At 35.1% G+C, this 24,159-nt stretch overlaps 1 protein-coding gene across 3 annotated transcripts in view; it reads right to left on the minus strand.

Annotated features, from left to right (window-relative positions):
* Window positions 1–825: 825 nt before the first annotated feature.
* Window positions 826–24,159, minus strand: part of LOC128685058 (sentrin-specific protease 1-like) — a 245,085-nt gene continuing 221,751 nt past the window's right edge. For all 3 annotated transcript variants that reach the window (XM_070102714.1, XM_070102723.1, XM_070102729.1), the window contains exons 6-7: window positions 6,909–8,507; window positions 826–1,329 (exon numbers count right to left, since the gene is read on the minus strand). In XM_070102714.1, the coding sequence (XP_069958815.1) occupies window positions 994–1,329; window positions 6,909–8,507 (1,935 nt within the window). In that variant the 3' untranslated portion in view covers window positions 826–993. The remainder of the gene's footprint in view (window positions 1,330–6,908; window positions 8,508–24,159) is intronic.

Below are 24,159 nucleotides of genomic sequence, written 5' to 3' on the forward strand. Positions count from 1 at the left end.
TTTTGGTGTCATTACCACTGGAAAAAGATTCTCTATCATTTCGTACGAAAAAAAAAAAATTCGAAATCTTTCGACACAGAACAAGAGTTTAGAATCAGGTGTCCCGACAGTGACAGGGTTAACATATTTCCCAACGAATATAACCAAAAGCGGTGAAATTTAGTACATGATCATTTGTTAAGTACATCTGTGTCAAAAAATGTAAATTCTTATTTTTTCTAGCTGCTCACATTTTTTTCTCTGTTGATATATTAGATAAAATATCTGATATAAGTTACAAGAGTATTTACATTGATGTAATATATAAAACTAAAATAAAATCTGACCCCACCCTGAATATCTTGGGCATTACCTCAAAACAAATTTGTGTACAGCAGAGTTACGTGGATCTGGAGTTACCTGGAGAGAGTTCCGGGGGTCAATGCCCCCACGGCCCGGTCTGTGACCAGGCCTCCTACCCACTAAACTAAAAAAAAATTGATGTTTGAAAAAATTTGACTTTCATAATTTGCCTTGCTTATTAAATAATCAATTTTTGTGTAGTTTCATTTATATGTTTACTGAGCCTTCATTACCCCGAGATTTTAATTTTTACCCCATTTGAGGAAATTTACCCCAGTTCCCTGATCTCTGGTCTATCTGAAAGCCCGTGTGTTCAAATATGGAGCTACCCCCATACAGATCAGATAACTGAACACCCATTGTGTCACTGGGAATACAATGTTTAGCAGAAAGAAAAAGCTTAACCATAACTTTCTCTCCCTCCCTTTCATTATAAATCTCCTCACTCTCTCCACCAAAGGTATCGGTTTATGATAAACAAAGTAGATGGAAACATTTATTTGTATAATCTACACTACATTTTTATCATTTACATTAACCTTACAAGCTTTATAGGAATGAATAATGATACAGTATTCTATACCTAATAAATACAATGGTGATTAAGTTTTTGAACAACCAAACACCTGAGAACCTAACAAATTCAATAACTTATTTAACTGTATGACGTGACCACATGTGCGTATCTAGGCTCCCCTTATTAGAGGAGCGATAAGGGCACTGGTTACAAACGTAAGGCTTCTCTCCAGTATGTATACGCATGTGTGTTTTGAGATTTGTTCTCTGATTGGCACGATATGGGCAATGTGGACAAGAAAATGGTTTTTCTCCAGTATGAACGCGCATGTGATTAATAAGGTTTGTAGTGACTGAGGTGTTGTACAAACAGTATGGGCACTGGTGTGTCTTGCCAGAGGTGACGTGGGCCTTCCCGCCTCCTTTCGCTCCTCTCTCTCCAGTCCTGAGACAGGCACTGTCCAGCCCCACCTGTTGGGGACGCCCAACTTACTCAGGGTCATAATCATATCAATAAATATTAAAACAGATTAAATATGTAGCACAACTCACGACACTACTCATTTATAGTGATGAGGTTTTAAGTTTATAAATAAAAATTAAACCATGCTTCAGGAAATTATAATTAAAAAAGTACATCTAATGAGGAACTACCATATGCAGCAGATTTAACAAAAACTGCAATACACACAATATAATCACACAATCCTTGCTAACCTTTTATCCACTAGACCAACATGTTACCTTTGTTCATATATATTTTTATATTTAATAATGTAGTGCCAAATAGGTAAAACTGGTCAATTAGCAAGAATTCATTTAAAGTCCTTTCTAAAGCTTTCTCTTATACATTTAAAGATACATTTTTTCATTTATGTTAATATAAAGATAAATGATTTTGTACAAAAAGAACCTTAGGAAACTTACCTAACGTTATTATAACAAGTACAATTTAATTTAGCCTAAATCAACTTAATATGCAAGTTTACAATAATTTAATAATGAACAAACACAATGAAATATATTTTTTCGCAAGCCTCAGAATGATTTTTGTCAAATTATTGCATACACAAATTTTTACTCGCCCTATACGGCAAGAAGTGCATTGCTATTTAAGCCAAAATCGCAAGTTTTACTTATTTGGCATGACATATATGTATGTATGTAGTGCTGAACAGGTAAAAACTTGCGATTCTAGCTTAAATAGCAACACTCTTCTTGCCAAATAAGGCAAGTGAAAACCTATGTATGCAATAATTTAGCAAAAATCATTCTGAGCCTAACGAAAAAATATATTTCATTGTGTTTTATTTATTAAATTATTTTAAACTTATCTAAAATATACATAGTTGGATTAGGCTAAATTGAATTGCGCTTGTTATAATAAGGTTAGGTAAGTTTTCTAAGGGTCTTTTGATACAAAATTATTAATTTTTACATTAACATAAATGAAAAAAAAATATCTTTAAATGTATAAGAGAAAATTTTAGAAAAGGACTTTACTTTAAACGAGTTCTTGCTAATTTACCAGTTTTACCTGTTCAGCACGACATTATACATAAAATAGAAAACTGGATGAGAATTGGCCAGTATAAAGTGTGTACTCATATAGAGTTGCATTACTAATCAAGTTTTAGGAAGTACTGAGCTATGTCAAGCTAATACTATCAAGTTGTTTCTGTCAATAGATTAGTGTTAGGCCTTTTCCTTCTTTATTAAGTGAAGGTACACATAAAATAATAACCATCTGCAAACAATTCAAGTGGCCAATGCTCTAAATATGGATACTCCCATGGTAATACTGTTTCATGAGATGTATATCATAGGCATGCCAACAACTTGGAAAAAATTAGCAACCACAATATTTTAATGTCATCCTACCATCAGTATTACTGACAAAATTTTACCTCGTATAGATATACAATATGCTATGACTTTATATAAGCGGAGCTTGCAATCATAGCTTCAAGAATAATGATTGTTTTGCCAGACAAGAAATGTTATTTCCATTGTTGTAATAGTTTCAGAAAAATCTGTGAGCAATCACAATATTTATGCACTGCATCAATGTCAAATACAGTAATACATTTAACTAAACTTAGGGTGAGCTAAAATTGGCTGGGTAGGTTTTACATAATTACTTTAGCATGGTTAGATTAGGTTGTTGAATTAATTTTGATAAAAAAAATTAATTTCAAAGTTAATTTGCAAAAATATACACCAATACTGGAAGATGAAAATATAGTTTTGGAATGGTTGGCATATTTATGCAAAAGAAAGGATGGTACTGTACCTAGAAACTGGCAGAAAGTATGCAAATATCCTTGGAACAAGCAGACAAGGAAAAGTGTAAGAATTTTAGGAAAAAAAATGCTTGTCGAGTACATGAGAAAGTATACAGTTGTAAGCGTTAAAGCATATACAACAACAATGCTGAAATAAAGGTAAATATCTGTAGGTTGCATTTATGTATTTAATAAAAGTATATAATAGAACAGATAAGGAAGTAATGTGGCAGGTGTTGCAAGTGTTGGGAATAGGTGGCAGATTATTCAAATCTGTACTGTTTTAAGAGGATTACGAGGCTCAGGTAAGCCTTATATAGGGATGCATAGTCACAGAGGCTGCTTAATGCATTTAAAGATGGAACTGTTTAAGAAGTAAATACTGAAGTGTTGGGGAGAGTTGTGGGATTAAAAGATAATTAATCTTATATGAAGTGGGACTCTATAAGTTGCTTTCTACATAAGACAGTAATTGGAGAGATTCAAGACAGAATTAGCAAAAGATGGTGGAAAAACTGATAAGTGTGTAAAACAAGGAAATCAGAGAAGCAAATTAAAAAAAAAAAAAAAGGCAAGGGGATGAGAGAAAGCAGTATAGGCAATGAGTGACTGAGGATAAATATATGTATTTATGTATTTTTGAAGTAAATGTATCAGCAAATGGGTGTATGAAAGAGAATCAGAACAGACAAGGGATAAAAACAGATGAAGTTTCAAAGCCTTGGTAGAAAGAAATGTGATGCATAGTCTCTGATGATGCAGCGAGGAGCACACTGGAGGTATTCTTTTTGAGATCAATATTTGATGTGATTATGATGCACAAACTAAGGAGTGGAAGAATTAGAAGACAATTTGACGGTACGAAAGGTACAACTCAGAAATCAGAGGAGGGGTTGTTTATATAGTTTGATCATTTAGAAAGAGTGAAGCAGAATAGTATGAAAAAGAGAACAAATAAATTTCAGGTAGATGGACCTTTGTGTAGGGGAACATCTCAGTAAAGGCTGGAAGGAAGTTGCAAAGGTTGTCAGTGGTAGAGGCTTGAGCATCCAATTCGGCGACATATAAATTCAGTTTTGTATGTCACCTGGCTGAGAATTCATCATGTCAAACCCTAAACCCACCTGTCTCCATTTTAGCATGATTACACATGCTTGTTGGATGCTCAAGTCAGGTGACATAAAACAGAATTTATGGAAACTGGTCAGCCAGACTCGAGTTCTGGAGGTCTGAAGTATAATACCTCCACGTTAAAAGATGGGTAGGGATGCTGCACTTTGAAGGATTATTCAAAATGTAATATCCATGTATTTCCAGCAAAACAGCCATTTTGTGATTGATAGTGAACATTTCTTTGTTTCTGTGGGTCACCACACATTGGTAGTAAACAACCAACATGGTAAAGCATATTGTGAAATATATTACGACATTGGTGCACCTCACGATGAAATGCATCGAGTACCACATGAGTGACCATTCTCGTTCTCTGGGTGTGTAGCAGGAACCAGTACCACATGGATGACCATATATGCTAATGCTTGCTACACACCTAGAGAGGATGCAGTGTGAAGGGACAAGAGATGAGGAAAGAAAAGGGGAAACTTGAGGTATAAGGGAGGTAAAACAGGGATGACAAAGGGAAAAGGTGGATTAAGATGAAGGGGAAAGCAAGTTTGATACTATGGGCAAGAGGCAAAAAAAAAAGGTGGAAGGCAATGAAAAGAAAAATGACAATGGAATGAACAAGGGCAAGGTGAAATGAGGGAGGGTGAGGTGAGGGAACTGAAGGAGGGTGAGGCGAGGGGGAATGAAGGTGGGTGAGGTGGGGAACTGAAGGGTGAGGCAAGGGGAATGAAGGAGGAAGAAGAAGGGGAAGGAAGGTGAAAAGGAATGAAGAAGGGTGAAAGGGAATGAAGAAGGGTGAAAGGGAATGAAGAAGGGTGAATGGGAATGAAGAAGGGTGAATGGGAATGAAGAAGGGTGAATGAGAATGAAGGGAGAATGGGAATGAAGAAGGGTGAATGGGAATGAAAAAGGGTGAATGGGAATGAAGAAGGGTGAATGGGAATGAAGAAGGGTGAATGAGAATGAAGAAGGGTGAATGAGAATGAAGAAGGTGAATGGGAATGAAGAGGAGTGAATGGGAATGAAGAAGAGTGAATGGGAATGAAGAAGAGTGAATGGGAATGAAGAAGGGTGAATGGGAATGAAGAAGGGTGAATGGGAATGAAAAAGGGTGAATGAGAATGAAGAAGAGTGAATGGGAATGAAGAAGGGTGAATGGGAATGAAGAAGGGTAAGGGAGAATGATGGAAGGTGAGGAGAATAAAAGGTGAGAGGAATGAAAGTGTGTGAGAATTATTGAACAAGGAGGGAGAGGAGAAGTGAATAAGGAGAAAGAGAAGTGAACAAGGATGGAGAGGAGAAGTGAACAAGGATAGAGAGGAGAAGTGAACAAGGATAGAGAGAAGTGAACAAGGAGGGAGAAGAGAAGTGAACAAGGAGGGAAAGGAGAAGTGAACAAGGAGGGAGAGGAGAAGTGAACAAGGAGGGAGAGAAGAAGTGAACAAGGAGGGAGAGGAGAAGTGAACAAAGAGGGAGAGGAGAAGTGAACAAGGAGGTAGAGGAGAAATGAACAAGGATGGAGAGAAGTGAACAAGGAGGGAGAGGCGAAGTGAAAAAGGAGGTAGAGGAGAAATGAACAAGAAGGGAGAGAAGTGAACAAGGAGAGAAGAGGAGAAAGTGAACAAGGAGGGAGAGGAAAAAGTGAACAAGGAGGGAGAGGAGAAGTGAACAAGGAGGGAGAGCAGAAGTGAACAAGGAGGGGAGAGAAGGTAGGAACATAAGAATAAAGACTAAGTACAAAAGAGGTAGAAATGCTCTGTCATGAACAAACTTTTTAACTAGAGAAATACTGTAATGATTTAGACATGGTATATTTGTCAGAAATAAAAATTTTGGTACATTATTGACCCATCTACCTGTGTATACATGCATTGTTACCTTAACTCTTCATATTACAACACTATTATAATCAGTTCAGTCGTGTAGCAAAACAACGAAGGAATATGCCACCGACTGGCTCTTATCATAAACACAGTGAAAATATTATATATTCCCAACTTCAAGTAACCATCTTTATTCATTGTACTGGAAAATGAATATGCTGTCAAACCATGCAGTGGTAATTATACAGTATTAAATATACTTAGATAACACTGCAAAATTTACACACGATGATCCACACATTTGAACTCAAAAATATTGACAACATTCATCAAGTAGCATTATTAACTGACTGACTACAATTACCTGAAGTTAAACAAACAGGTAAGATGGTTGATAACATCAAACTCCACATTTAAAACTCTTTTTAAACTGTTCCACTGATTTCCTCCACCATGACAATATGAATTTCCTAAGGTCATTTCAACATGGAACTTGTGGTAATTTTACATTCCATGAATTATTTTCAACTTTTCACATTTATAAGCTTTATTTTCTGGAGTATTAATACATATACTGTCAAAAAGGCTTATAATACTGACAAAGAAACAGAAAGATGAACAATTTCCTTAACAAATCTCATTTTCAAAGCTTCTTCACTATATGAAATTAATGTTTAATATTAGTTTCTGGTAACTTCTAAACCCTAAATTTAATGCATTGTAGTACACTACAATAGCTACAAATTTAAACCTTACAAATATTTGTTTTTTTGTCAATCTCTCACTAAAGAAGGGCAGCTTTAACAATTTCATATACCATTTTCCTTCTGAAGTAAGGCATATGCTGCTGATCAAATGTTATGGCTCCATCACGCGACAAATATTCTGCAAACATGCAGGCGAACATCCCACAATCTGATCCATTCATCTGTTGAGGAATATCCTTTACATTCTCCAATGTCCAACCACTTGTGTCATAACTGGTCTTCTTTTTATCTTGGTGCTCATCCTCAAGATATTTAAGCAACGACTCAAGACATGCATCATTGTCGCCCAACATTGAATCATAGTAACGAATAGCTTTGACACGAAAATCTATAGTAGCTAGACACCAGTGCATCCCCAAATGTATTGGAACAAGTAGGATATCATAACTAAATGTATCAATTTTCTTAGTCCATCTTTTAACTGTCTGAAAACCAGTCTTCATCAGCTTTGGATAAAAGAAAGTATTAAAGGCATAAACATTTGGGTAATTGTCATTCTTGCCTCTTTCCATTAATAAATTCATGTAGAAATTAATGACTTCATCATTTAGCCAATTAAGGCCAGCCAAAGTAGATACATCGTGACGAGTAATCTGAGTATTGAACTTATCAACTAATACTTCCTCAGCAGGAGTTTTTTGCAAAGCATTATCAATAATATCTTCCATCTCTGGAGTGAGTTGTACCAATTCTTCATCCTCCTCCTCCTCCTCATACTCATCACTCAATAAATAATTCTCCTCCTCAAGAGATGATTTCCTAACAGATGGAGGGTATGCTATATCAAGATGCCTCATACCAAGAGCAATACGTTTTTCTTGAGATGCCTCCAGCTTTTTCCTCTTTTCTTGTATTAGTCTCTGTTGTTCTGCCATAATCTCTGCCTCACAGTCACTTGCTTTGGAATGAATTTCGTACTTTTCACGTAAAGATTTTAACCAATCAAGATGATATACAGGAGATTCTTGAAGGCGTTTCTCCAAAGAATTTTTAAATGAAGATTTTTCTGCCATCTCACAGGATGGCTTTTTATCTTGGGTCTCTCTAGCATTGATGTTATTTATAACACTACCAGATTCTGTCAGTTCAACTATAGGAGCATCTGGAGCCCTCTTTCCTGGAATGTCTGGGATATGAAATATTGGTGTTGCATCTGATTCTAGCATAGATGAAGGAACAGAATCTGTAGAAGTTTCAAGCTGTTGTCGCATTTCCTGTGTCCAGGTGGGGCTACAATGGGAGCGTAGGATCATTCCTAAAGGACTGATGTTACGCATGGTGCATGAACTAGAGGACCTTGGCTGTACTGTAAACTCTGCATGGGTGGATGGTAGGACAGCAGTACCTGTGAACTGCTGTAAGAGTTGTGCATACCAAATTTTATCCTCATAGCGAAAACTTGTTTGGGCACAGAAGTTTCCCCTTCCATATAAGAAAGATTTTGAACGTGGCTTCTTTCCATATATGAAGGATTTTGAATGGGGCTTCTTTTTACCAACTCTAAAGAATTTATCCTGAATGCTCTTGATGGGGCTTTTGGTGATGAATCCACTCTTTTTACCGATACAGGAGACTTTCCGATGAGCCAACGAATTCTTTGGCCACATTTCTTCCCTGGAGCTCATTCTTGCTGCAGTTTCTGCTGTAGCCTGTCAAAAAGTAACTTTGTTATTCCATCCATAGTAAACTATGATAATACCCTGAGTGCATTATAACAATCTCTTAAGGAGTCTATATTCCATTCCCTTAAAAATTTTAATTAAAATTTTTAAATACATATTATAAGAACAAAAATGATGTATAATAAATCATTGAAGCATTACTACACATTATATAATATATATATATATATATATATATATATATATATATATATATATATATATATATATATATATATATATATAAACTTCCCTCCTTCCTAAACATATTAGCACTTTCTAACTATATTGTTCATTTTTACATTCTACCCATTTTCCCTAATTACTATATTATAAGCAATGAATTTACATCATTAATATGGTAAACAAATAAAATTCAAAGTACATATATGAAACTTTAAAAAATAAGAAATCCTATAATGTATTTACACTGGCTGGAGAGAGACTCATCAGCTGCTCCATATTAATAATTAGGCTCTAAAATTTACTTTTCTTGAATAATTATTTTCCTTCAATATTATATCTATTTCTGCATCAACGATACATATCCTGCCACTATACTGGAAGCGAAATAAAAAACAATGCCAGTGTGTATGGTCAAGCTAGAGATCAACGACAAACATCACAGAGAAATTATCAGGTTCTGCATCGAGAGAAATGATCAAGGTCTGCATTGATGGATATTTTCAAATTCTACATTAAAAAAAAAATGAGATTCTGAATTGAGAAAAATAATCAGGTTTTGCATTAACAAATTATGCTTTATGCAAGTGAAGTTGTTCATTACACCTACAAAATAGTAATGTTGACAGAAGCTCCTCCAAGACAATTTACATCGACAGAGACTGATTAAATGGAAAAGGCTTCCAAGAGTGAAGAGGAATGATTGTTCACCAGAGTCAAAAAAAATCTAAGAAGGGATACTAAAGTTTCCCATCAAAGAGATCAAATATATCTGAGAATAAACTGACAATGTGAAAAGCAAAATGAGCAAAATTAAAATAATAATAATAAAACCCTGCTTTAAACAAGACTAGTAGTTTATTCATAATAAATATGCCTAGTTTTGACAGATTTCGTCTTCTCTACTATGTGTTACTGTATATATTAAATTAAATTTGAAGTCTATAAAAGAGACACATTTATACAAAACATTTTCTGTTTATATATTGTTAGCATTTAATAGCAATCAAGTTCTTTGGCAACAACACTTTTAAAAACAATGTCAAGACTCAAAAAAAAAAAAAAAAATTGTCAACAGAAATTCCCATGATTTGGAGTACAAAATACTGAAATGTTTATTTTAATATGTATGTCTGTGTGTATATTACACTTACAAACACTTACAAACACACACACACACACACACACACACACACACACACACACACACACACACAAACAGTACACCCCAGATTTCTTAATCAATCCGTTCCAAAAGGTTGGCCGAAATCTGAAATGGCCGAAAACCCAAGTAACATTTCCCATAATAAATAATTTAAATCCAATTAATCCATTTCAGACACCCAAAAACATTAAAATACATTTTATAGAGAATAACTATAGTTTCACATACAGAAAACAATGAGAAAATATAAATGACTAATTTTAATGATAAATGAACATTACATACCTTTATTGAAGACTCTTGTTGGTGAGTAGTATTTATTTGTAGTCCCAGGTGGACTACATCCCAGTGTATACCTACCGGCTACATACAGTGCAGCCTACAGCCATATTACCATCAACATACCATGTTCACTGAGTTTAATGGTTTCTAACAACTACCTTTAGATGCCATCATAAACAAAGGGAGAAGTAATGAATAATTCATGCCTAGAATTGTAAACAAACGCATATGAAGGCCAGTGACCGGACCAGACACCAGTTTCACAGTTTTCTCTAATGCTGAATTAGAGAAAACCTAATGTTTACTCTACACCCGACTTACCGCTCACAATGTTTATATGCTATATGCTATGTAATGTGTTTCTTATACATATAACTTTGAAAAAAAAAAATATCCGATGGATTAATGAAAATGTCTATAACCTAAAATAAGACATTTAATGTGGCCCAAGAATGAGTCATGAATGTACGAGTGGCCCAGGTGAGCGCGTCTGGTACCAACGATTTCCGAGCAGATGCACGAAACCAGGGCAGAGGGTTCACCCCAAAAAAGTGCTTGATTTCTGAACTGACCAATTTCCACACAAGCCGAAAACCGGGGTTCCACTGTACTAAATATATTTAAATTAAAAAGCAAGTCATGTACAGTAGGGCCCCACTTTACGGCGTTTCGTTTTACGGCGTTCCGCTAATACGGTCATTTCAAATTATGACCAAAACTCGATATACGGCTCCCCCCATGTGACCTTCTGATATGGTCACCGTGCCCCACCCGGTTTGTTTACATTCTCTGTGAGATCTGTAAGCACTAAGTCAATCCATTTTGTCTGGAAACTCCAAAATCTCAAGTGTTTTTAAAAGTTATTTCATATTTTATATATACTCTGATAATTATACTTATGTATACCTGTACCTAAATAAACTTACACACTGTGCTGGCGTGCAGGTACACATTAAAATCAGTAAGTTGTCTTATGTCTCTAGACGTCATATTAGTAATCATAATAATAATCATCAAGTCTCATTTAAATGTCGTATATTACGTTAATATACACATTTTCATTAATCCATCTATGATATTTTTTCAAAATTATATAATAAACACGATGCATAACATATAAATATGATAAATACACCCCACAGTAGAATAAATAAACATAAATGTGAGATGTGGTAGCAGACGACTTGCACAAGTGACGCCATATTAGAAATAATAATAATCACCGAGTCTCATTAAATGTCGTATATTACGTTAATGTACACATTTTCATTAATCCATCCATGATATCTTTTTTTCAGAATTATATAATAAACACGATACATAACATAAAAAGATGATAAATACACCCCACAATAGAATAAATAAACAAATATGAGATGTGGTAGCCAGATAACTTGTACAAGTGACGGCAAGAATAACATTTTCTCTAATCTAACATAAGAGAAAATGTGTTACTGGGGATAACTGTACAAAATTATTCCTTTCGTATGTATGTAAGTTTATTCAGGTATACACAAATACAGTTACATAGATTATCATACGTAACATCTATGTAGAGAACCCAGGATAACCCAAAAAAGTCAGAGTGACTTATTTCCAATGCCTTCACTCAGAGCATCATTTCTTCTCAAAATGATGTTACATGAGAATGGGAGTGTTCTTCTTTATTTATTCTATCATATCAATGTAGAGACAACTTGTACACAATGTAACTTGTACACAAACCAGACATGTAGACTTTTTTTGTTTACAAAACTTATGTTCGCCTGGTTTGTTTACATAACTCGGCGCCTGTCCTCTCTCATGCACTCATTCTTTCTCTCTCTCATTTATTCGTTTTATCTCATTCACTTACTCCTGACCCTACATTAAGACTACAAATATTTTAAGGTAAGTAAAGAGTGAACTGTATATACATTTTATCGCTCTGGGATGCTTAAATGTAATAGAATATTATGTGGCCTGGTATGATAGCCTGGCTGTCTACCATACATACCACACTTGATTTCTTACAATAAATACTGCTTGTCCCACCCTAGATTAAGACTATAAATATTTTAAGGTAAGTAATGAGTGCACTATGTGTGTATTGTACTTTTTTATTGTTTTTTGATGCCTGGTTCTATTGCTAACTTAATATATGTTAGTGTAAACCTGTTATCTAGTGTTTGTATGCATTTATAAGTGGAAAAAAAGGATGTTCCACTTTACGGCGGTTTCAGCTTTACAGCGGTAGCCTGGAACCTAACCTGCCATATAAGTGGGGCCCTACTGTATATATATATATATATATATGCCTCGGTGGGAGACGGCCGACTTGTTAAAAAAAAAATTATATATGTATATATATTTTTATTAAATTTTTTTTTAACACACTGGCCGATTCCCACCAAGGCAGGGTGGCCCGAAAAAAAAACATTCACAATGTTTTTCTTCTCTTTTTTTAGTAAATGAATGAATGAATATATATATATATATAATATATATATATATATATATATATATATATATATATATATATATATATATATATATATATATATATATACAGTGGACCCCCGCATAACGATGGCATCACATAGCGATTATTTTGCATACCGCTTACTTTAATCGCAAAAATTTTGCCTCACATACCGCTTAAAAACCCGCTTACCGATTTTCGTCCGAGACGCGGCCTGAGCCACGCTCACATGTTCCGCTGGTGGCATTGTTTACCAGCCAGCCTCCGCGGTAACATCCAAGCATACAATCGGAATATTTCGTATTATTACAGTGTTTTCGGTGCTTTTTCTGGAAAATAAGTGACCATGGGCCCCAAGAAAGCTTCTAGTGCCAACCCTACAGCAATAAGGGTGAGAATTACAATAGAGATGAAGAAAAAGATCATTGATAAGTATGAAAGTGGAGTGCATGTCTCCGAGCTGGCCAGGTTGTATAATAAACCCCAATCAACCATCGCTACTATTGGTGGTACAGCTGCTGCTGCTGCTGCACTGTCAGCTGCTGCTGCTGCTGTAGCACCGTTGTTGGTGTGGCTTATTGAGAATACCAAGAAACAATTAACCCCAGAGGATTTGCCACCCAGGATAACCCAAAAAAGTCAGTGTCATCGAAGACTGTCTAACTTATTTCCATTGGGGTCCTTAATCTTGTCTCCCAGGATGCAACCCACACAAGTCGACTAACACCCAGGTGAACAGGGAAAAATGCCTGGAACTAGTGCTCATATTGGTGAATTTAAAGCCAGCAAAGGTTGGTTTGAGAGATTTAAGAATCGTAGTGGCATACACAGTGTGATAAGGCCTGTTCTGGAAGAAAATGCCAAACAGGACCTACAGTACTCAGGAGGAAAAGGCACTCCCAGGACACAGTGTCTCATCAGTCATTGCTGCATCTTCAATAAAGGTAAGTGTCATTTATTCTTCATTTAGTAGACTAGTACATGCACAATATATACTGTGCATGTACTACTCTACTATTGTGCATGTATCCTTCTCTTTGTGTGTGGGAAAATGTATATATCATGTGGTAAAATTTTTTTTTTCATACTTTTGGGTGTCTTGCACGGATTAATTTGATTTCCATTATTTCTTATGGGGAAAATTCATTCACATAGCGATTATTTCGCATAACAATTACCCCTCTTGCACGGATTAAAATCGTTAACCGGGGGTCCACTGTATATACATACATATATATATATATACATACATACATACATACATACACATACATACACATACACACACATACATACACATACATACACATACATACACATACATACACATACATACATACATACACACACACACACACACACACACAAACACACCTACCATCCGACTTACGGCTGAGTACAGTTCCGAGAAACCGGTTGTAAGTCAAAATGGACATAAGTCGAACTTTACTACTGAATATCAACATCACATTTTTGTAATGACTTTATTTTATTGTTTTATTTAGGTATTTCATGTTTTACTTTATTTTTATGCTGTTAGTACTGTATTTTATACTGTAAGGTTTAGGATAAACACTGTGCACAACACAAATAGTTGTTTATTTCCCAGAAATTTAAAAAAAAAAAAAAAAAAAAAAAAAACCACGGTTGTAAGTCGAGTGGTCGTAAGTCGAGCAGGTCATAAGTCGGATGGTAGGTGTACATATATATGTACATACATATACGTACACTTATTACTTACCTTAAAATATTAATATTAATGTGTGAGAGGCGAGTGGCAGGGTGTTTATTGAATAAAATCAGAATGGCACACCATCATCCTCCATCTTGGCACTTAAAGCAAAAGGCTTACGACTTCTCTTTTTATCACAGCTAACCTTAGACGCCATCGTCAATGAGAGCCAACTAGTTAACGAAAGAGTAAACGAGAGAGAGAACGAGATACAGAGTTGAGACAATGTAAGAACACAAACTGAACAGGTAGTGGACGATCACTTGGTCAGGCGAAATAAATGGGTATTAATGTGTGTCTACTTTTAGTTCATTCACGTCCATTTGTAAGAGTTTGTAAAACATTTATCTCAATATTTTTTTACTATAATAATAACCTCACAATACAAATATTCTTACATTGTGTACAAGTTGTACAAGTTAGTTCAGAATAAACAAACAGCAACACACCATTTTTAGAGTGAATGAAGATAATAATAATAATATTATTATTATTAATTATAAAAAGCACTAAACCCATAAGGGTCATGAATTGCTATATATAGAGTAAAGGCATATGAAAAGAATATTTTTTCTACTGGTATCCCCCAGTTTGACTAGAGAAAACGTAATTCTTCCGACACTACCTACACAGTTGCTTTGTAAACAAATCTCATATTTACATCAATTTTTATTCTGTGAGTGTATATAACATGTTTATATGCTATGTAATGGGTTTCATATATAATTTTGAGGAAAATATCATAGATGGATTAATGAAAATGCCTATATTGATGTAAAATAAGACATTTAGTGTGCCCAAGAGTGATTATTATTATGTAGTATTGGCGTCATGAGTAGAGAGAGACTTAGCGATTTTAATGTGTACCTGCACACCAGCACAGTGTGCAAGTATATTTAGGTACAGGTACACTTAAGTATAATTATCAGAGTACATATAAAATATGCCGTAACTTTAAAACACTTGAAATTTTGGAAAGTTTCCTGACATAATAGATGAGGTCACGGAAAATGTAAACAAACCGGGTGGGGGGGGGAGGCGTATTTGAAAGACCGCTTGCCATATAGCAAATTTTGGTCATAATTTGACATCGCCGTATTAGCAGAACGCCCTAAGGCGAAATGCCGTAAAGTGGGGCCTTACTATATATATATATATCATATCTATATATATATCTATATCTATATATAACTATATATACACACACACTATATATATATATAATATATATATATGTGTGTGTGTGTGTGTGTGTGTGTGTGTGTGTGTGTGTGTGTGTGTGTGTGTGTGTGTGTGTGTGTGTGTGTGTGTGTGTGTGGACCCCCGCATACCGCACGCATCGCATACAGTACAATCCGCATACCGCTCGCTTTTTTCGCAAAAATTTTGCCTCGCATACCGCCCAAAAACCCGCTCACCGCCCTTCGTCCGAGACGCGTCCAATGTGCGGCCTGAGCCACGCTCACATGTTCCGCCGGTGGCATTGTTTACCAGCCAGCCTCCGCGGTAACATCCAAGCATACAATTGGAACATTTCGTATTATTACAGTGTTTTTGGTGATTTTTTCTGGAAAATAAGTGACCATGGGCCCCAAGAAAGCTTCTAGTGCCAACCCTACAGCAATAAGGGTGAGAATTACTATAGAGATGAAGAAAAAGATCATTGATAAGTATGAAAGTGGAGTGCGTGTCTCCGAGCTGGCCAGGTTGTATAATAAACCCCAATCAACCATCGCTACTATTGGTGGTACAGCTGCTGTACCACCGTCAGCTGCTGCTGCACTGTCAGGGTTAAAGAAATGTTTACAGAACCACTGGTTACAGAAACTTTATGATGGAGGCATACTCTTCAACAAGGTAAACTTAAATTAAATTATTTAAAACTTTGAAAGTTATATTTACAATAATATAGTATGCACATTTTAAATCAGCAGAAAAACAAACCTAGCAACCTGATCTAACCTTGTTAGGTTTATGTAAGCTATTATGCATTACAGATTAATGCTACTGAAACTACTCAAGTCTTATGGACTTACAACAGGCCCTCTGACCAATATACATACCTAAATAATGTACAGTGGACTCCCGCCTTACGATATAATTTCATTCCAGAAGTATGTTCAGGTGCCGTTACCGAATGAATTTGTTCCCATAAGGAATACTGTGAATTACATTAGTCCATTTCAGACCCCCAAAAATACACGTACAAAAGCACTTATATAAATACACTTACATAATTGGTCGCATTGGAAGCTGATCATAAGGCGGGGGTCCACTGTATATTAGAGCTGATTTCCTCTATTCTGTTTATTACAATACACAGTACACTACTGTATAAACATTTAAAAATATACTAAAAATGTTATAAATGGTACAAAGGTGACTTTAAAACAATATCAAAGATGGTTGACACAAACCCACTACCATTACAGTATGCTTCTTGCTTAGCGATGAATTTGTTTACTAACGTGGTCTTAGGAACGGAACTCTGTCATTAAGTGAGGAGAGGCTGTAATTATTTTTGTGATGTTCAGACCAATTTTCCTAACATTTATAGTAAATCAATTTTTGCTAAATTCAGAGGCTAAGCTTGAAACTTGAAACTGAAAGCATAACATACATATAAAATGAATATAAATGTCTTTTTTTTTTCTTGACAGACCTTATGATCATAGTATATAGATGAGAATCACTTTGCCAAATTAGTAAATTATCGTAATATCAGTCTCAACATTACAAACTCAATTATTTTCCATGAGAGTAAAATGCTACAGAAGTTTAGGTTGATGATAAATTTGGATTAAGCTGAATTACAGTGAGTAAACTTGAGTAAGGTTAAGTCAGGTTCCTAAGTTTTGGTGCAAAATAAATGTTAATTTACAAAAATGCACAGCTTTTATCAATAAGGAACTTTTTTTTTTTTTTTTTTTTTTTGAGATCAGTTTATTTGTCCAGCTCTGCCTAAACAAGCATGACATGTACTGTACATAGTGTAATGATTTGTATTGAGGTCTGATCAAATAACCTCTCACACCAGAATGATCAACTCCATAATGGGTATACCACACAACTGTACAAATTTCCCAATCAGAACTTTTTACTTGCACACACACACACACACACACACACACACACACACACACACACACACACACACACAACAAGTGGCACATTTGTTCAATGTTGAAGTAGGTCGTGCCCAAGAATTAGGCAAGCGAAGAATTCCCAAGTATTAAGATCCCAAGAAGTTGCAGTGTCTGACAGGTTTGTAGCTGTGTAATAGAGTGAGCCTTTTTATGAAACTACTGCATTTTTTAATTAACAGAACTTTATCATGTCTAGACTTGGAAAATCCCTATTTAGGACAAAAAAAAATAATAAAAAGCCTTTTTTTTTGTACACATATTTTACCTGCCTAGTTTGTCAGCTACTTGCCATTCACTAAGAGCTACCAGCTGTTGCCACAGAGGAAAACGAGTAGCACATGGGCTTGTCAATGCAGCACGGATCAAATGTTCACCACCCCAAATCCATGAAATGAGAATTTCCAAAAAGAGTAAAAGAAAATGTACAGGTCATTTACTGCTAGCACACAATCTATAAAATATCAGCAATGGCCATGGGAGATGTACCTGATGACACGCATCCTGTTAGTGGAAAAATTTCTCGAGGATAAGGCTCTCAATCTGAACACTACCATAACATACTGGAGATATGGAAGTGTAAAATAATGCCAATGCATTGCAGGGAAGCCATAAGCACACTTAGAAAACACTGTCAAAATCTGTAGTCTACATTTTGTCAAACTTTCACCAACTGACATAAGCAATATTACCAAAAGTACTTTTCAAGATAAAAATAAAAACTGGACCACTACCAGTTGTGTGAACCACTGGTAGAAACAGCCTGTTTGACCAGCTAACAATAGTTGGATCTGAGAAGGACCTGCCAAGTATGGACCAGTAGGTTTGCTGCAGTGTTCCTTCAATCTTATGTTCTTAACAATAAAGTCTGACCTCAAGTCAGGCTTAAATCCCCAAAACTAACTACAAGTAACAAATTGTAGAGGACACATGCAATCTAACTTTACTTACTAAAATTATTTATAATACAGCTTAATTCTAGGCAACTTAAATATATTTATTGCAACAAAGAATTTACTCTTGCATGTTTTGCAAAAATCACAGTAATAAGTAGGCTAATTAGCAATAATGGTAGAATTACCAACAAAATGTTAGGTAAAAGGAAACAGGTGCAATTACTGTGATGTTACCACAATAAGCTCTCCTGGCACTGTACCATTCACTCATATACCCTTATCTTACATATGGAATTTGTGCATGGGGATCAACAACATCCAATCACCTAAAACCCCTAATAACCCAGCAAAAGGCAGCAGTAAGAATGATAACAAATTCCCACTCCTGCCAGCATACTCCACCAATTTTCAAAAGTCTGAATCTGCTCACCATTAAGAACATCCATACTTATTCATGTGCCTACTACATACACAGAACAATACACACAAATATAAACCCTCCACTCAAACTTCTCCTCACCAACCTAAACAGGACACATGACCACAATACAAGAGACAGATCTCTTTTTGATATACCTCGTGTCCATATCACACTGTAAAAACTCTATGCACATAAACGGCCCCAAAATATGGAATTCATTACCAGAAGATATTAAAGTAACCCAGTCTGAAAATAAATTTAAGACTTCTCAAAAGCCACTTAATCACCCTAGACTAAATGCTAAATACTCAGTACACACTTACTCACCTATGTACTCCCACATCATAACTGAAACAATCACTTTGAACCTTTTATCCATTTTTGACAGGAATATAATTGAATCATTGTTTTCTCAAAAAGTATGTTCAAATATAAATATATCTTTGTATTATACAGATTTATTCATTCATAATTAATATTCTACTGCACAACTATGAAATAATTACTATCCTACTGTACAACTATGATATACTCCTTAGTGTTAAGTAGACTGTAAGCCAATAATGCTATGTTCGCACATAATGCCTAGGCATAATAGAGGCTCTCTTTGCATTGCAACCCACTATTGTAAATATAAAATCTCAATGTACTGCAATGTACTGCAAAGACAAATAAATAAAAATTCACATTAGTTTCATCTGTGTCCTTTACCCTAACGAGTAGGCTAATTATGAAACAATTAATGCAAAAAACACACAGTCATCCCTACATTTCTACAGGCCCACAAATCTTAAAAATATTAATTTAAAAATTATCTGCATAATACATTTTGCTTCAGATTCGGGTTAATGTTGTTGCGCAAACCATACCTCTGAAATGTATTATTACACTTTTGATTGATCAAGCCAAGGGCAGTTCAAAAAATTCTTTTATAGAAGCAGCGTAGAAGTGGCAAAATCTGGTTGGAAGGGGCAGTTAGGGGACTTATCTTGAAACAGCATTATTGTTTTTAATAATGGGGCTAATATAATTTTTGAATATCTTCACCCCCTCTTGCCCCATCCCTGGCACTGCTGCTTCAATGAGCACAATTTATTTTGTTTCTCAATCTAGGGGTTGTCTGTAAAGCCTGAACAAAAAAAAAAAAAAAATTAAGATACTGAAAAAAACAGTGGATAATTGAAACACTGCTAATCAGGAAATGATGTTCTATAACTGAAGCCCACATATGGAACCCAACGAATCCAGAGACAACTTTATGCATTATTTTTACATACTATTTCACACCCAAGCATGGGGAACCACATTTTACTTCATTCATTTTTTGTTTTTTAAGTATGTATACTTCACAATTCAAATCACTCCCCCAAATTGCACAATCCCCACCCATGTGTCAAAAAGCAGGTACATACTGTATTTTCCACCTCCCTCCTGAACTCCAGTTAACTAGTTAACCTGGATCCTGTAATAAACATTATCATACCCACACTACAACAGCACATTAAAAACCCAACAATCACATTCCTCCACTTATTTTGATCTAAAATTCTCACAAATGCTCAAGATAGCATCTTCCAAAGGGGCTTTCACACCCTCCCTCCACATGTGTATTAATGACTGTGTATTGTGGAGATGAAGATTACATATATTGGTGGTGGTGTTGCAGTGCAATAGTAGCCAAAGAAAAGAACTATAACACAAGAACAAATGGATTTGATGAAAAATTTATATTTTTCCTAAAATATAAACTTGTCAGACTGCATTGCAAACAAAATATTCCTTTAACTTTCACTTCAGTCTTCGTCAAGGTGATCACGTTTCAATCTAATTTTCAAAATATCACCCTCAAAAAGTTTTTGAATGCAACTGAGAAGCCGGTCGGTGGGTAAGAATATGACACTTTAGCCGACTTTTCTGAGTAGCTCTGTAAGGACAAATACTGCATGCATATGGCTTCTCTCCTGTGTGTATTAGAAGGTGTTTCTTCAAGTTATCTTTTGTTGTAGCACAATAAGAACAAAATGGACAAGAAAATGGTTTCTCTCCTGTATGAGTGCGTAAATGCCTTGTCATGTCTGTAGAATAATTTGTCGAGTAGGTACAGCAGGAACACTGGTACATCTTGTTACTGACATTTTTCTTCCCACTTCCATTCGTTCCTCTGCATAGAGTCCTCAGAATGTCATTCTCCAGTCCCACCTGTAGGGGATTCCCAGCTTACACAAGAGTCCAAGTAAATGGGATATTGGGGAAAGTAAATGAATGGAAAATGTAAATATAAAAAGTAACCTATCTCCCCTTTTTTACTTACCTATGTAGAAAAAAATGAACTTATATGTGAATAATAATATAAACCCATATGAAACTTAGTGAATTTAATAGTGCCCACGAAACAATTGATAATTTAGAATTAAACCATGCAAGGAACAATTTAAAGTAACTAATTATAGTTATTTATAAAGTTTGTGGAAGCTACAAGTGTGTCTGCAGTACTTAAAAAGTTATTTTGAAGAAGAGACAGTAAACTAAAATAGGAAGTGAATTTTGGAACAAAATAAAAATGAAGTATTTAGTTGCACTAGAATATTTAGAAGAAATTTATGAACGCTGCAAAATTCAAAAACATCCCTACAGCAGTACACAATAACCAAAACCAGAAGAAATAAAAAGGCTTTAAGGAAAATGAAGTTTGTCAGGAAGAAAAAAGTGAAAAATATGAAGTTTACACTATAATTTATAAAATGTAAACCAGTAAAAAATTTTCTACACTAAGAAGAACATAATGCTGCTAGAATGAAGTCGGACAGGAGATGCAATGAGTCAGAATTGGATGATTATGTCCAAAGTTAAAGAACCCTATATTACCAAGAAAAATGATGGCAACATGAATGTATTGTGTAGTTACTAATGTGAACTATCTGTCTACAAGCAAAAACAATTATTTAACCATACAGTGGTACCTTGAATTTCAAACAGCTCCCAACTCGAACAATTATGTAAGTATTTTTTAAGTGCTTTTGTAAGTGTATTTTTGGGGGCCTGAAACGGACTAATCTGATTTACATTATTCCTTATGGGAACAAATTCGTTCGGTAACGGCACTCGAACAGCCTTCTGGAACGAATTATGGCCGAAATTCAAGGTACCGCTGTATATTTCAGTTTATGTATGAAACAAATCACAAAGATTGCATTTAGCAATTGTCAAGACCAAACACATAAGTGGGAGCCTCAACTTGCTTAAAATTCCGAATGGAAACATTTATTTCGTGCATAAGCATATTAACCCTTTGATTGTCGAGACCCCTTATTCTAAACTTGTTATCAGAGCCGAAAAATATTGGGGGGGGGGGATTATTTTTTCGTATTATATGATAGAGAATCTTTTCCCGATCGTAATGACACCTGAAGTATGAAATTTGATGGAAAACTTATGGAATTATGCTCTCGCGAAGTTAGCGGTCTCGACGATATTTATGCATCAGCGATTTTGCCCATGTTGAGCCCTATTTTTCAGCCAACTGCAATGTTTCAGTCGACTAAACACAGCTATTTCACTAGATCTCCATTTTTTCTATCGATTGAATACAAGAAACCACCCATTTACTGACTTCAACCACCCAATGAAGTGGTCACAATCTGGCAATTTGACTAATTTCACACAAATTTCAAAAGATGCCAATTTCAAAATAGGGTCCAGAATAAACAAGACAAACATTCCTGGCACTAAAATAACATATTCTCTGTTCATTAGTCATGTCTCCAGGCCCCTTTTATATTACTCTTGCTCTCCATTTTGAATTTTTGTTCTTACAAAAAATAGAAGATTTACTGTTATGAAGAAGACTGCATTATTGTAAAAATGGTATAAATAATATCAACGCACTTGTGAAAGAATATTAGACTCGCCAGCTGACATGTATTGGACGAGTGCCGTGATTTGTTTACTCCTGAACATCAGCATAAACTGAACATTTCCACTACTTTTGAGCTCAATTTCAAGGTACTTTTCATCATGAAACCAATCAAAATCATCTCTATTTCTGTAATATATCTTCCATTCTATCAAATGAGACCAAGAAAATGAAAATACAATCATAAATACCACACGAAAATACACTGCAAAGTCGCTGTATTAAGTCAAAAACATTATGTACTGCGTGCTTCAGGATTTTTTATACTGCGCACACTGACCACGCAGACCCATCATTTCCTATGCAGGCCTACCAGCTTTCTTCCACCAGATCTGAAGGCACTAAAAATTATGCATATAAGTATGTGACCAACCCTGGCTGTTAAGACGTACATGTACGTGACCGATCCTCAAAAAGTTAATTATGTACCTAGAATTACCTAGAGTTGAACCCCCCCAAAATTCAGAAACTTCATAATTTGCAAAGATTCCATTACATAATGTTTTAACGAAATATCTCACTATCTTCTACTATTCCTGAGTTTTTAAGTGCCTATTCCTTTGGGGGAAGGTTAGTATTATTTACCCTGTCATCCTTCTGGCTGTTGTGACTTTTAATGCATTAATTGCAGAACTGCATTATTACCATTAAGTGCCCAGATCCTTGATCTGAAGAGTGACCACAGGGTCCAAGAATTAAAAAAAAAAAAAAAAAAATATCTTGTGAAATGGTAGAGAATCTTTTTCTGAAGGCAAGGAAACAAAAAGTACTTAATTTGATGGAAAACGTGCAGAATTACTCAGTGATATTTACCAATAGAGTAATTTGCCCACTTTGAACCCTATTTTCAGCCAATTCCATTGTTGCAGTTGAACAGTCTCATAGGTATTTCATTAGTATTATATCTATTTTATCAACCGAGTACAAAAAAACTGCCCACTTAACCTATTTCAACTACTAAATAAATTTATCAGAAATCTGTAATTTGGCCAATGTCACACAAAATTAAAAAATTGCCAATTAATAAATAGGGTCCAGAATAAACAATATGTAGACATTCCTGGTATTAAAAAACATACTCTGTTCATTATGTCCCCAGGTTCTCCTATTATGTATGCTTTCTATTTTGAATTTTTATTCACACACAAAAAAATTTACTGCTATGCAGACTACTGCATTATTTTAATACGTAATAGCATAAATAATGTGTGTATTCATGACCACGTATTAGACTGACCAGTTGGACATATTGGGTGAATGACGTAATTTGTGTACTCTGGAATATCAGCAAAAATCAAACATTTCTGCTAATTTAAGCTCAATTTCAATTTATTTTCACTCCTGAAACCAATCAACATCATCTCTACTTCTGTAATATATCTTCCATTCTATCAAATGAGACCACGAATCTATGGATATAACCATCACAACCATATGAAAATAC

This window comes from Cherax quadricarinatus, chromosome 5 (assembly GCF_038502225.1).
Source record: "Cherax quadricarinatus isolate ZL_2023a chromosome 5, ASM3850222v1, whole genome shotgun sequence".
Lineage (NCBI taxonomy): Eukaryota > Metazoa > Arthropoda > Malacostraca > Decapoda > Parastacidae > Cherax > Cherax quadricarinatus.